At 44.7% G+C, this 15,360-nt stretch overlaps 1 protein-coding gene across 5 annotated transcripts in view; it reads left to right on the top strand.

Moving 5' to 3' along the window:
* The window catches only part of LOC111869901 (GRAM domain-containing protein 2B), a 246,535-nt gene that overhangs the window by 195,080 nt on the left and 36,095 nt on the right, over positions 1 to 15,360 (top strand). For all 5 annotated transcript variants that reach the window (XM_033753590.1, XM_033753591.1, XM_023861767.2 and 2 more), the window contains one exon: positions 11,381 to 11,571. In XM_033753590.1, coding sequence (XP_033609481.1) covers positions 11,381 to 11,571 — 191 coding nt within the window. The remainder of the gene's footprint in view (positions 1 to 11,380; positions 11,572 to 15,360) is intronic.

Raw genomic sequence — 15,360 nt, 5'->3', positions numbered from 1 at the left:
CCTCCCGGAGGACTTGTTCCCTGAAATTTTCCGTCCTTAAAAATTCGACGACCTCCGCCGCGTATTAACTGTGTGTACACAGAAATGTGAAGTGAATGCTCTCGACAACCTGGCAGCTGACTCACCGTCTGTTGCGTGTTTGTCTTGGATGGTGCAAACGAAAAGAAAATAAAATGTTAGAGACACTTCCGCTTACATTTGCGTGGGCTTTACAGGAACTGCAGAAATGCAAGCAGATGGTTTTTCGCGCGGTCTGCCGTGGATGACGCTGCGGTAATGAGGAACTCAGCTTGAGAGGGCGATATGAGAGGAGGTCGTTGCTCTGTGTCTTCATGTAAGCAGCTGAGCAGGATTCTGCGACCTGCCCGTCTTCTCAGACGTTTAAGGGAAATCATGTCATCCATGCGTGTAATGCAAAACACATATTACAATTATTGATTTTTTGAACAATAACCATCGCTTCGGAGACTGGACTGTACCCCCTCCATCGGGTAGAACACCTCATTTGGGCCCAATCGATAGAGCAAGTCCAGGTTTGTCTCGGAAATGTCGTTTAAATAAAACCTGTAGGATGGAGAATGTCCACAAAGTCAGTAACTGCATTAACATAATATCGTCACGAACTTTTAAATCTTACTTTAATGTACGTATACATTATTTTAAAAGACGCCGGGGTAGCTCAGTCGGTATAGTGATAAGCTAAGGGCTGGCGCATTGGGTTCGATTCGTGGCAAGAATAAGATTTTTTCTTCCACAGCTTCCAGACAGTCTCTAGGACACACCCAGCCTCCTGTACAGTGAGTAGCGCGGGCTCTTTCTCTTGGGAGTAAAGTGGCTGGGGCGTGAAGCTGACCATTTCCCTCCATCTAGTGTCGATGTCAGGAATTGGGCTATACCGCCACTACCCCATACGTCTTAATGGCGTAGTGCTTAATTAAGCAAGCACAGGGACAATTTTACCTTTTACTTTATACTCATATATACTGTGACATGTTGAGCTATGGATGACGCCCCTCCCTCCCCCCGCCAGCCGTGATGTGCCGAGCGAAGCCGAAGTGAGCCGAAGTTAGCCGAGTCCTAGCATCCTGGTCGCTAGGCAACGCGAGTCAACAGCGATGACGTCACCAAGGGTACCGCGGGTCGCTATAAAATTCGCTGTATCAAATAAGGCGTGAAGTTATTTGTCGCGATATACGCCCAATACGCGACAGTACTTTGAATTCACACGAGCAGTCTTCGAGGTGCAATCTCTTGTGGTGCTGCTAGATTGGTGGTCTGCTACGTTGTCGGGGATTATAGCTGTCTTCTGCAATATGTTTCCACCTTATAAGGTCATCGTCCTGTAGAGTATATATTTAATTGCTGCACTGTATCTTATTATTATATTTCAGCATCCTGCTGCATTGAGGTATTATTATATTATTGGAGTACACCGTCAGTAATGCAACAATGATTTTTAGTTATAAAAGACACCTAAAATATTGTGGCGTGTTTGCTAGACAACGCGACAAGAAATTGTGTGGGGTCTCGGATTTGAACGAATACCTTTATTGGACAGTCACTTTTACATTCTCCACTTGTAACGTCCTTTAGTGTTTCTTCTCCAATGTTACAACGCTTCTGCTCCGCTATCTTGGTGAAGTGTCTTCTGCTCGGAGCTCAGCTGTTCTTGGTCACTTGTCGGATAAGAACTCTTCTGTTCTAAGGTCAAATACAAACTGAACTTGTCTCTGGCCGACGTTGGACTCTTATAACGTGCACTCGGACTCTCGGACTCAATAGGGAATACCTTGTTGAAGGGTTCATTCCTCCCGCTGTTACGCAACGAACGCTGGAATACGCGTCTGCCCCAACAATTCGTGTGTAACGGCGGAAACTCCACTGTTAGATTGCTAGCCGTTGTAGCGGTAACGCTGCTCGTTGCCTACGAAACCAACCTGAAATCCTCAACAATTCCGGCTTTCTGGCGGCACTCCACAATATATTTCTCACTAAAAGTGTAACTTTTAATACTTTAAAATGTTATTAAATATCATAAAATGTCATCAAGACATTACAATTATATCTTATACACTAAAAGTGACTATCAAAATAATTCAAATTATCTTTTTCTTTTACATAATGTTTTTCAATTACCGGTACCACATAAACAAAACACACAGGAAGATCAAAACCGTCAAAAAACAAAATGGGCCATTTTTACATACTGTGGAAGGGAAGTAAGGCAACTAAGTTATTAAAAAAGACGCAACTTAGAATAGCTTTTCGTACGAAAAGCACAATCAGCAACATACTGAAACAGCACAGAGAGACCAATAAGTACAACAGTAGTGGCATATATCGGATGAAATGCTTGGATTGCCCTTTGAAATACATTGGTCAAACCGGAAGAACATTTACTTTAAGATATAAGGAACACATTCAAGCCATTAGAAGTAACTGTAACAAATCTGGATATTCAAACTGTGTTAAATACAGGACACTCGTATGGAAAATAATGGACATTATGGACGGAAAAGCAGACATTTGAACCCACTAGAGAGAGATCATATTTACAAAGTATGCAAGAGCAATTTACATATGAACGACCTACACAACGAGGCATACAACCAGATATATCAGACAGTGTATGAACTTTGCAATAGATAGGACTAGATACACTACCTAGAAAGATATATAAGCAGGAACAACTACGCTAGGGTTAGTATACGTGAAGACCGCACCATAAACACATACGTGTACAGGAGAAAAACAACATACCAAAACGTAGTACACAGAACTTCAACGTTTGATATATACAAACAACATGATAAAATCATACTAATACATATTATACATTACAGTATGATGGCCGAAAAAAATACAATGACAATGCTCTAGATATGAGATACAAGAACAAAACGACGCGCATGGGAGCATGAAAGACAAGTGGGCAGTACAGTGTTATTCCCACAAATTAAAAGTTGCTTGATGATGGCCCATGTGCGGCCGAAACGTGTTGCAACATTATCTAAGACATGTAGTCAGTTTTGTTGTATAAGATATACTTGCAGTGTCTTAATGATATTTCATAACATTTTAAAGTACTAAAAGTTACACTTTTAGTGAGAAATATATTTTAGGTGTCTTTTATAATTAAAAATCATTGTTGCATTATTGACGGTGTACTCCAATATTATAAGAATAATACTGCACTGTATTTATTTTTCAGTTCCGTCTTCTAAAATGTCGTTGAAACTTGGTTAACATTATGTTTAAATTGTTGCTGAATTTCATTAAAAATAATTAATACTTTTAAATTGATAGTATACTAGCAATGAGTATGCAATAAAATGGTGATTAATACAGTGGAACCTCGATAACAGAAACCCGCGTTAATCCGAACTCCCAGCTGGGTAAACACCCCGTATTTCGGATACTGAAGGTAAGAACCAAATTTTTTGATGATCTAACCGTGAACAGTTAGTACTTCGTTGTGTTTATGTAGCTCAGTATTTCTAGTATGAAAATGAATACTTGATATGATCTCAAATGCAGCAAGAATTGCAGAAAGCGATAAAAGCCAAAAAGTTGTAAAGAAATGTTTTGCGAAAATGGTAGCCCAATTTTGGATAGTTGTGATTAGGTATTTAGGATGGGTGACATGTTTTTTTTTTTGGAAACACAATTCATTAAAATGACCATAATGAAGTGAAAGGAAGAAGAGAAACATAGATATAGAGTATGTATAGGAGTCGTATTTTTATAGAGAAGAAAAGCACTGTTTACATGAACATACGCAAAATATTCGCATAGTTTTAAACATAAATTAAAATCGAGTTATGTCTTTATACAGGGAGGATTTTTTCACTGTTGACTGGTACCACGGCTCTGCGCTTCATGGCGACCGTTGCACTGCCTGCTGCGAGGCGCATACGAACTTCGCCGGCGAAGCAGCATGCCTGCAGGGCGATAACGCTCGGAGTGAAGTAGTTACATGTCACAGATCTCAGAAGGCATTGAAAGTACTGCCGCTCTAGGCGTAGATATCTTTCGTTAAAAACACAGGTACAACAATCCTTCTTGCGCTTACAGCACACCAGACACCAACTTTCACTGGGTGGAGCAGGGCTTCCTGGGTCAGATGTGGACTCTGTGAACTCCAGTAGCGATTATTTTGCGTATTTACGTATACCTGCAAGTGAAACCACGCTTCATCAGAAAAGAATGTCAATTGCGGATGGATCTCAGCTTCGACGACAGACTGTAGAAACCAACTGCAAAACCGAACCCCGCTAGCTGGATCGCGCGACTGCAAGGCGTGCTTGGATTACTGTTGTTTTATAGGGTCTAAGCTTCAACAGTTGTGTTGCACTTCGTGCACTAGACTTTGACACTCCAGTCTCTTGAGCTAGACGTTCCAGTGATTTTCTAGGTGTATGTTCAAGTCTAGTCCCTATGTCGTCTAACTTCTCAGTAAGCACTCGGCGCTAATGCTTTTGTTTCTTGTATGTTAAAGGGTTTCGTTGTAAGTTTATTCACCAAATTATGAATTGTCTCTCTGTTGCTGTGATTCCAAACGTTATCAGCCATAAAACATACTGATTCATCGGCCGTGCACCGGTCCTTGTGAAGCTCAGCGCCGTGAAACGGTCAACCAAGGTAAATAACTTCCCTCTGCGTTTGTCGCTCTTACACATCTTCTCTGTAAACTTTATGTTCCGAGACAGTTCTGGGTTTGTAAGACCTAATCAGCTTAACATAATTTTAAATGATAGGAAATTGAACGTTACGGTGCTACATAATGCGTGTGTATCGGCCCAAAGGTCGCGTGTCACACAGCGCAGAATCAATATGGCGTGACATATCTCGCCTGATGACACCGGGTAGCCGAGTTACGAAGTTCTAGGAGTTGATTTCAACTTCACTGTGCGTGCGTATCTTTGAGGCAACAACAGGTTGGCTCCTGAAGGTAACTTCATCGGCCGCAGAGGTGTAAAGGCGTTTATGTGCTTCGAACCAGAAAACTGGAGCCACTGAACAGGATCTAGAGGTAAAACAAACTTGCATTCGATAGTTGCTTGGTTCGAATCTTGGCGTGGACACAGGCTGTACTGACTGAGGGTTTTCGTGGCTTCCCTCAGTCCCTCCAGGTAAATATTTGATAGTACCTCGAGTAGGACACGATCGCATCATTCCAGATCCTTTCAAATTCATCATTCATTAGTTACGGCATCATCATGCGACGCCATGTAGTTTCGATTCTGAGAGCGTCGTTAAGTTACCTGCGGGAGGGGAAGCACTCGTGGCCGCTGCAGTGGATTTTCCAAGTATTGGCTTCCGGTGAGCAATGCTTTAGCGTGCGTTCGATTCTGAATTTCTCGCAGCGGCGACTTTTTGTATGTAACGCCATGCATTTCGGAGGTGGTTCACCGTTTCGTAGTAACATCGCCTGCATCTTCAGGATCGAGTAAGACAAGAAAGCAACAGAATCTGTCCTCCGAAACGTCAGTGAACGTCCATCCAGAAGATATTAATCTTCGTAATTTTACCTGTTGTTTGTTATGGTGGGTGAGATTGGCAGGGCATGTAGCACGAATGGGGCGAAGAAGAATGCATATACGATATTGGTGGTAAAATTAGAAAGAAAGAACCAATAGGAAGATCAAGACATAGGTGTGTAGATAGTATTAAGATGGATTTTAGAGAGATAGTATGGGGTGGTATGGATTGGATTGATCTGGCTAAGGATAGGGACCAGTGGAGGGCTCTTTTGTAGACACGTTAATGACTCTTCAGTTGCCATAAAATATTGGGAAATTCTGGAGAAGCTGAGCGACCATTAGCTTTTCAAGGAGACCTCAGCTCCATGGCGTTAGCTATTTACGAATTCCATTCAGCTTTGTGCAGCCTTGTGCTTTACGTAGAAACTTCATCTCGACAGACCATTTTATCCCTCGTCCCTATGTTAATGGCTCGGTTAGTGGATTAGGATTTACGCAGTTTAATTTTAAGCTGTATCACTGTAGCGATCGTAGCCTTTGCCATAGCCCTAACTGTTGTGATAAATCCACTGAAAGCTAGGATTGTGGAGCCAGAGAGACGGTCGTTGCTAGGGAACGGCTCTGTAAGCACGTTTCTGCAGTAGCCGAATCACGTGACCCTCGCAAAGTGTACGAACGCCACAATAGAGGCACTGTTGGAAGAGATGTTCTTTGTTCCCCCCCCCAAGCTACCCCGTCACAGTGGGAGAAATGATTGCACGCCCTCCCTTGAGGCACAACCAACAAGTTCAGGCTCCTGATGTAAACAGTTCCCCCCTGAGCTGAATTTTCACAGTAGTCGCAACGGCATCACGACAGAGATCAATGGGTCCGGGTCAGAAGAAGGCACAATAATGGCCGTCACAAAAGTTGTATTAAAACTCATGAAGCAAAATGGCTGCTAGAGTTCACAGACCCCTGGGCTGTTGATAAATGACTGTAAAATCCCGACAAGTAACATTGTAAATACAGATGGCATGTTCTGCTGACTGTGACCGCGACAAGTGATAGACCCGTCCTCTCGTCAGAGAGGGTGCACCATATTGACAAGACCGCAGCTGTCTGACAGTAACAAAGATCTGGCCTTGGGCCCCAGAAGGGGCTTCACACCAAGACTGACCGGCCGACTGACCGTCTACCATAGTGTAACTTCCACTTGCCGAGTCGAGTGTCGGGCTTCGCCTTTTCCGATGTCGCGAACGTTTTCGTTATCATAGTTTTGTATGACCTCTGCTTGTTGCCTTCACAATTCGCACGACAGTCGCCAGCCAGCAAGGACGTGAACAAGGAAGCCGAAGGATCTACAGCATTGGGACCCGGACTGGCGAAGACTGCGTCCTGAAGCGAAGTGTGAAGTGCGTAAACTAGCGAAACTGTTATGAGTCCAATAAATTCAATCACCAGTCCAAATCCCATGTCTTGTTACTTAACACCGACAATATTGTCACGTGTATTAGTGTCTGTAGACGTTTTTGATTGGATGATGGGATTTATTGCACTTATGTAACCGTACTTCCCTCCCTGAAAATTATTTAATTGTGGTTATGACCAGTTTATGCATTGTTTTCACACCCTGATAGGCGCTCCTACGGCGAGGTACCATCCTGTGACCCTCTAGTTTTAATTCAACATAGTCTTCCTTAGGCTTATGGTGCCACTATTGTCATTAACCTCTCCAGTTTGCTCTTAGTGTTATTTTCCGTCGTGATAGGCAGGTATTTTGAGTGATAAAACCATGATTGACATTGCGTGAGACCTGCCAAAAGGGGTCTTGAATTGCCTGCTCGTGTGCCTTGGAGATATGAGAAGGTTTTACATAGACATCCCGGAAAACAGAAGTGGCACTGGCGCCTGGCTTGACCCTTGGCTCTCTCTTGTTCCCCCCCCCCCCCATTAATGACCACTGGGGAACTTGTGGCTGGGAGCAACCCGAGGGTGAGTGAAAAGAGTCAGTCAGTCAGTCACAGAGAGTGGCGAAGGACCGTTCGATTATAGACAGGGAACAGAGAAGTGATTTACAGGAAGGGTAGCGAGTAGTGTGTATGGCCAGCGAGCTGGGAATGAATTAATATGAATATAAGTAATGAGTAAGGACGAGCTTGAGGGAGGACTAATGTAAAGATTGATAATCACTGTACGCATTTTAATTTAAAGCGGCAATACATGGTGTTGGTTCTGGAGACCCCGAAATTCATTAACCCCGAAGAGTGTTCCCATCCCTGTATCCGAAACACCCGTATCCCCGGGACAAAGGTCTCATCTCAGGCCGCGCCACAGCTCAAGCAGTTAGTCGCTGGCTTCCCACCGCGGCGCCCCGGGTTCGATCCTGGGTCTGGTCAAGTGGGATTTGTGGTGGACAAAGTGGCGCTGGGGCAGGTTTTCTCCAAGTACTTAGGTTTCTCCTGCCGATCTTCATTCCACCAATTGCTCCACAATCACCCTCACCTATCATCTGGGGCTGGTACAATACGCCAGAAGTGGCCGCAGTACAAGGGACTTAGTCCCACCCCAGTGGCAAAAAAAAAAAAGGTCTCATCTCGAGTGATAGTCCTGGCATCTGTACCTCGGTGGTCGGCTACACTTTATACATTCACAGCTCGGGACTACAGGCAATACAGCGCTATCGTTGATCTATACGCATTACAGTTCACCGTTACACACGCACTAGGATTCTCAGTGTTCACTAGTCGTATCCTGGCAACGGATTTATAACAGTGTCACTGTCACTGCAAATCACACATGAAATCTTTTCACCTTTCTTGCCATTGTTCTGCAACTGCCAACTCAATTCAGTTCCTCTGCTCCCAGGTTGGCGTCTCGAAACGCGACTCTGCACTCTATGATGCTCAGCTGAATCCTCCTGTATAACCACTTTCCACGGACCCCACGGAAATCACCGTCTTCTATTGTCCCATATTGTTTTAGGCGCGTTTACCACACCATTGCATGGAAACAGTCGCGGCTTGGACCACATATGAAGCAGCCTCTCTATCGTTGAAGCGTGTGTACTGCGGGAACTTGTTTACGGAGCCGTTGCCTAGCAATTGCTATACACGTGACAGTATTTAAAATTTGTCAGTTATTTAACGCGGATGTCAGTTATTTACTGCGTTTGATGTTGCATGATTTAGACCTAGAAGGCCGCAACTCTTATCTTTGTTGTTGTTTGTATTTTAAAATTGTCCGATGTAACTGAAACAAAGTCAGTGCACGGAAGAATGAGAGTTCTGTATTTCGGTAGCTGTATAACCCGGACGGAAGTGTACGAATGGATGGAAGGATTCGAATGTCGGCTTAAGGTCGTGGGAAACGTGGTCGAGAAGCAGATCCGTCAGCACATCGGAACAACTGAAGAATCATCATTAATGGACGTGGATCATGAGTGAATGTAAGCCATGGAACGAAGCGGCGCAAAAGTGATTTACAGTCTGAAAAAAAAATTATTCCCATAGAATATACAAACACGTGTACCACAAGTTTAATCAAACCTAGGCCAAATACGGGGGGGGAGTTAGTGTGTGGACCGGGACACTGCTCTGCGCTTCACGGCGGCCGGTGCGCCGCTTGCTGTGAGGCGCATGCGAATTTTGCCGATGAATCAGTATGCCTGACGGCCGATAACGTTTGTATATTCAAAAGCTTGGCAGTTGCTTGCAGAAATGTATAACCAGCATACTGTGTGGTTATTTTCCCAAAGCTTAGAGTGAAGGTTTAGTTCCGTACACTTCTTATGCTTCGCAAGGAAACAAATTCCACTCGTGAAATTTCTTTTAATCTTAAAACACGTGACTTGTTTAGGAAAACCTGTTGTAGCTACACTTGAGGTTAGCCACTTTTGGAAGATTACATTTATCAGCAGAGTATCACAGATCATAACCTGCGCGTTGAAATGTGTTGTCCATCAGCACCAGTTCTCGGGAAGGTGAGATCTGTTGCTGTTTAAATGAAACTTATAAAAGAAAACATATTCTGAAATGTCACGCTTCTAAAAGAGGTGAAGCTATCCCTGTAACAGGCCATGGAAGCCGGTAGGGTTCTGAGATGTCGAGGTTTCCACATTTTCTAGACAGTCAGCTCACAGTTGGCGCTGAGGTTGTCAGCCTTACGCGTCGTCAGGCCACCCTTAACCTCCCAGGAAGACTCCTGGTACTCACATCTGTTAGAGGCTGAGTCGACTCCAAGGTCATAGTGCGACTGGAAGGATTAGGGCAATTGAAAAAAAAAACCAGTGACCTCATCGGGAATCGAACCCGCTACCTTCCGACTTGTAGCGTAGTGCCTCAACCAACTACGCAACCGCTTGGCACCCCTCACGCGTGTAAGTAAGGTAAACTCGTGAAATTACTTTGAGGCAGTGCAACACAATGTGGGGGAAGCGAAAAACATGCGTAGTCTGATTTTCTACCAAAATTGGAGACAAAAATTTCCATTCCTCAGGTGATGAAATGTCGAAACATTCACGCGCCTGGAAGCCCAGCCATTATTTACTCGGGATCCTGCTAAGCGGCGCTGGGTGACAGCGAAGTCTCGGGTTGAGCTGAAGTTGTGATGTTCTGTGCGGTGGAACCCGTTAATCCAGGGTAACTTGTGGCCTTCGGTTCCTGCTGACGTATTACTGTAAGTGCTCCCCCCCCACCCCCCGGCAAGGTATATACGTGTTTTTCAGTTGTTTACATTACAGCACTCCTGCATCAGTTAAGTTTATTTTGAAAAGCAACAACGAATTATGTTTATCCCATTTCCCCTGCATGGGGCGATATTGTCTTTATCCGATAATAAACATTGAACCTCTTGACAGGTTTTTATGAAACTTGGTGTGAACGTCATGCCACAAAGTTGAATGGGTTGGGGCAGCAGTAGCAGTAACGCTCTTCACTGCTACTCGGTAAGTGCTCGGTTCGATTCTCTTCAGGACACTGGCCTTCGTGACAGGTTTATCGTGTTCTTTCTCAGTCCCTCTGTTCTTATACTAAGATAGTACCTCGACTGGAGAACTGTCATCCGTTTAGATCCTTTGCAGTTCATCATTCAACCATCATCCTAGACCAGCTACTGACAGGGTTGTAAAGTAACCCTCACACACAGCACACACACGCACATACACATAGCCATGCCGCAAGTTTCATTTTCGTACAGTCAGTGTTACTAACATAAGGGCCGAAGGCCGCGCCATAGCTCAAGCGGTTAGTCGCTGGCTTCCCACCTCGGCGGTCCGGGTTCGATCCCGGCGTCTTGTCAAGTGGGATTTATGGTGGACAGAGTGGCGCTGGGGCGAGTTTTCTCCGAGTACTTCGGTTTCCCCTACCAATCTTTATTCCACCAAACTCTCCATCATAATCACCCGGGGCACGTATAATAGGCCAGTCAGTGGCCGCCGTGCCGAGTGGACCCAACTGGACTCCACCCCCTCACTAAGCGATAAAAAAACTTGAGGGCCGTGCAAACGTCTGAGGTGGGAGGGACACTACCAAACCATTTAGCATAATAGTGTACTTGATTAGCCTGCCAACGGTGGAATTTAAGCAAATCGAGTTGGTTCAGGCAACAACGCCTTTGATGTGCATTCATTAGGTGTCACGTTCGAATCAAGGCCCGGGCACAGGCTTTTGATGATTTTCCTCAGTTCCTCCAGGCAGATTCCAGGATAATATTTTCTATCAGGCCACAGCCGCTTCCTTACATATCATTTCCAGTTCATTATTTACTGTAATCGAATCATTCGGCGCTGTGTTGCTGTCACGGTCGTCGAATAAATTGTAAATAAAATAATGTGTACGGCGGCTGTCCACAACAGACAGTAGCATGGTCTGTAGGGAACATACACAAACTGTGTGTAGAATAACCTGTCCAATTTTCAGGCAAGCGCTGAAGCAGCTGAGTGTCAGCGTCCCGGTGATGACACAGGCCCGTCCCCAGCCTGCTACTGACCCTCTGGTCACACCCGCAGGGCCCCCGTCGCCCGAACAGCAACCTGGTTCCAGTAAGTCCCGTCAGAAGAAGTTCCACCGCCATTTCAAGCAGGTCGCAGCGGAGGAGCACGTCCTCAACTGTGAGTATCATTACGCACCTCATGATCTTGCGCTCATTTCTGTTCTATTTGCGAGGGAGAGTTAGTAAATAGGTCACAAATGGATATAAAACGTAAAACATGTGATATTAGAACCTGGAAAAAACATTTATTTCTCGACATATCCTCCACGAACATTGATACACTTCTCCCATTGCTTTACCACTTTGTCGAAACGCTTTTGACCGTTGTCGCAGCCACTTCCGCACCTGATCGGGCGTCATCTGCAAATTTCGAACATCCTTGAGAGAATTCCTGTATCCAGTTGTGAACCGCTTTCCGCGGCAGACAATTCCCAATGTAAACAGGAAACGTTTCTTTGTACTGAGTCCTTTTACCCACAGAAAACGCATAACAACGCTGCTCTTTGGTACTACACTGTTCAAGCACGGCCACCATCTTGACTACTGCGCAGTAATCAACACGGCGTTCACTGTAGACAGCCTTGTGTTCTTGGTGGAGTGTTATCTCAAAACAGAATCCTTTACATCAACCCAGAATGATTACGGCCACCGTTCTGGATGTCAGCGCAAGCAAAATCTATGATATTGAAGTCTGTGAAACAGTTGAGGAAACAGGAAATGTGAACATACTGAACCGTGTTCTCCGGTCGGCTGTTGTTACAAAGAGGACTTGATAGTGAGAAACTGAATCATTGCGGAAACTTGCACAACAAACTGTAATGCCATACTGTAGTGTCACAAAGCAGTGAAGACATTGCAGTTGTTCCCATACAAAGTTCATGTTACTAACACTGCGACAAACATCATTTCTGTGAGTGGTTGCTTGCAAACCCTCGCATGTTAAGGCTTCTTTCTCAGACGTGGCGTAGTTTCATCTTACAGGTTATGTGAACTCTTCGTAATAATCTTATATCTATGATGGAAAATCTCCATGCAGCCCATGATACTCCCCTTAACGCGCTCAAGGCTTGAGTGTGGCGTGCAGTGTGTCTTCCCAGGATTCTTAGGGCGAGGGCACAACGAAGAAACTGGCAACGGCAACGCAACCGCAACTTCCAAGAAACGTCACCGATTTCAAACAGGCAGTTGGTTTCCAGATCAGCAGGCCCACACTGGGGAAACCAATGTTTGATTAGTTGTACACATCATCTCAAGTGGGCGTGTTCGTTCGACTTAATGTGTGATTGTAATTTTTAGTTTCGTGGACTTTCGCATTGTCAGATAATAATACTGTCACGTTTTGGGTGTGTGACACGCGACAAGTAACTTCACGCCTTATTTGATATAGTGAATTTATTGAACACTCGCTCTCACAACTACATAATTTCCCAACTACTGCCATCGGCAGTATCGCAAATACTTCTCCTGTAGTCAGTGCCATGCACTCGATACAACCCGACTCGGCGACTGCTAGATTAAAACTGGCTCGGCGACTTCACGATCCACACTGTGTCGCTCCTGATCACATACTCTCGTCACATACTGCTCAGCCGGCTTTTTATACCGTTCTCTGTTGCCTTTGTCAACAGTGGTGTCCCGTGTTACGTCGCAGTGGGAAGTGCTGTTACGTCACCGCGGGGAGGGGGGCGGAGTGTTAACTGGCCTGTTACCGTAGCAGCGGCAGCGCTCCAATGCTGTTACGTCACCGCGGGGAGGGGGTGTTTACCGAGCGTTGCGTAATGATGGAAGGATTGATAGTATGTGACGTCACTAGCGAGACCGCAGAGTTGACGTGACCCCTATTTCCTGTTGCGCCATCCACGTCACACTGCTCCTTTCTAAAGGTTATTCGTCTCGAACAGCCTAACGGTACATCCCCGTTCCTTTTTCTTCTCGTCCGCTCCCTCTTTAAGACCAGCTCGTCTCGAGCGGTTTCCTGCTAACGTGCCATCGCACATTCACTCTCTTTGGGGAGGCCGGTACTTCTACTTTACAGGCTCCTCTGCTTGAAGTCTTTTTCAATTTTGGAGGGGGCCTACCCCTCCACTAGGTCCGTTTCCTCATTTTCGTGATTCTGTCATAATATTGCTGTGGATGAGACGGCGTGAGAAGAGAGGACGACGACCATAAAGAAAGTATTTGGATGTTAATTAATTTGTTTTAATTAAGGTCAGTTCATTTTAATCACGAAATATCGGGTTCACACGCGATACGAGATTTCCGTGGCATAATTTTCCAACCGCAAACAACAAAATAAAGCAGCTTACGGAATATGAAAATGTAACTTAGAAAGTTTTAATACTGTGAAATGAATACTGAAGAATCCTAAACAACTTCAACATTCGCGCCCTTCGTGCCATGTAAGATGTCCAAGCTTCTTGGATTCGATCAGTATCTTCCTGCATTTCACGAAACTTTACCATGTAGAAGAGTACCAGTCTCTTCAGACTGCTTTAACCAACGTCGGATAGCACGTGAAGGTGGATCTTTTCCATATTGAGTTGAGTTCTATAACGACGTTGCGTTTTGATAACGGACGTTGTTTCGAAAAACCAAAGTGCGCACATTTTGAGGTATGACGTCATATTTTCGCCCAGATAAGTACGGCGAGTACAGCATTATCAAATGAAACTATTTGAGTTACACTTTCAGTTCAGAAACGTATTCGGTTGCTTGCCCCTGTGATTGGTGAAGTAATACGAATTTCGTCACAGAAAATTCTCAGCATGTCAAAACATTAACTAAGAGACTAATTGCAATTGAGCCTTAAATAAATCTAACCTAATGCACACCTCCACGTCGGGTACCAAGTTTCAGTTCTTGCTTGTACCGGCGAGTGCGGTATGTGAAATTGAATTTAACTTCAGGGGTAAAGGCACGCGTATGCTCCACAGACAAGAGCACTTCCTCGAGTTGATAATGTTTTTCGTTAATGCGGCTCAGCAACACTTATTAGACTGTCTTACTGTCTCGCACAGTTTAAACGGAATTTGTTTGAATGCACGTGAATGTGTAGCGTCACGATTTTGGTAACTATAGACGGGGTTTGAATTGGTAATCGGATTTAATGAACTCTACAACTCGCAACTACAAGTGAGGATTCTGCTCTCACTCCTCTACACGCTTCACAAATCACAATGAGACACACTAGGTCGTCTCAGTCTGTTATATTCTTCACTAGCCGTTGCTTGGTAGCGGCTTCAACGGCGAAGATTCCCCTTCCTCTGGGTTCCCTAACGGTCCCTAGTCTTAGGTACCAGCTTCTGACAGCAACAGCTCACAAGGACTGAACCCCAGTGGTTCTCTGACTCACTCACCAGCCAACTGAGCGAATTAATCAATGTTGAAGTTCAGAGTTATTTTACAACCGACGGTCAGTTGGCCAGTCGGCCAGTCGGCCAGTCGGCCAGTCGGCCAGTCTTGGAATAAAGCGCCCATCAGGGACTTAGGATCAGATCTCTATTACTATCAGACAGTTTCGGGTTTAAAGATGTGGGGCGCTCTCTCTGACGAGAGGACGCGTGTCTTGTTTGCCAGAGTCACATTTAACAGTAATAAGTCTGTTGTCAGTATGTACATTTATATTTTACATGTTATTAAATGTATGTTTATACCACATATGCAAGGCCTCTGTCAGTCCAGGCGCAGTACAGTAGATCATGCCCTGTCATTAGTAGCTCCTGCTATAACAGCAGTCTATTCACTTCAACGGTCATATGCTTGACCGTCGCAAACATAACTAAAAGCTTTTCGTGTTTATAATATATCTGCACGGATCGCATAGAAAATACCTTTCCTTTGTTGAGGTGAAATTGTTGTTGGCAACATTCTTGTTTGCAGAGCCGTTACATAGCATCGGCTGTTGTAT

Source organism: Cryptotermes secundus, unplaced genomic scaffold (assembly GCF_002891405.2).
Source record: "Cryptotermes secundus unplaced genomic scaffold, Csec_1.0 scaffold653, whole genome shotgun sequence".
Classification (NCBI taxonomy): domain Eukaryota; kingdom Metazoa; phylum Arthropoda; class Insecta; order Blattodea; family Kalotermitidae; genus Cryptotermes; species Cryptotermes secundus.
Note: the sequence above shows the minus strand (reverse complement) of the source record. Positions and strands in the feature narration are given on the sequence as shown.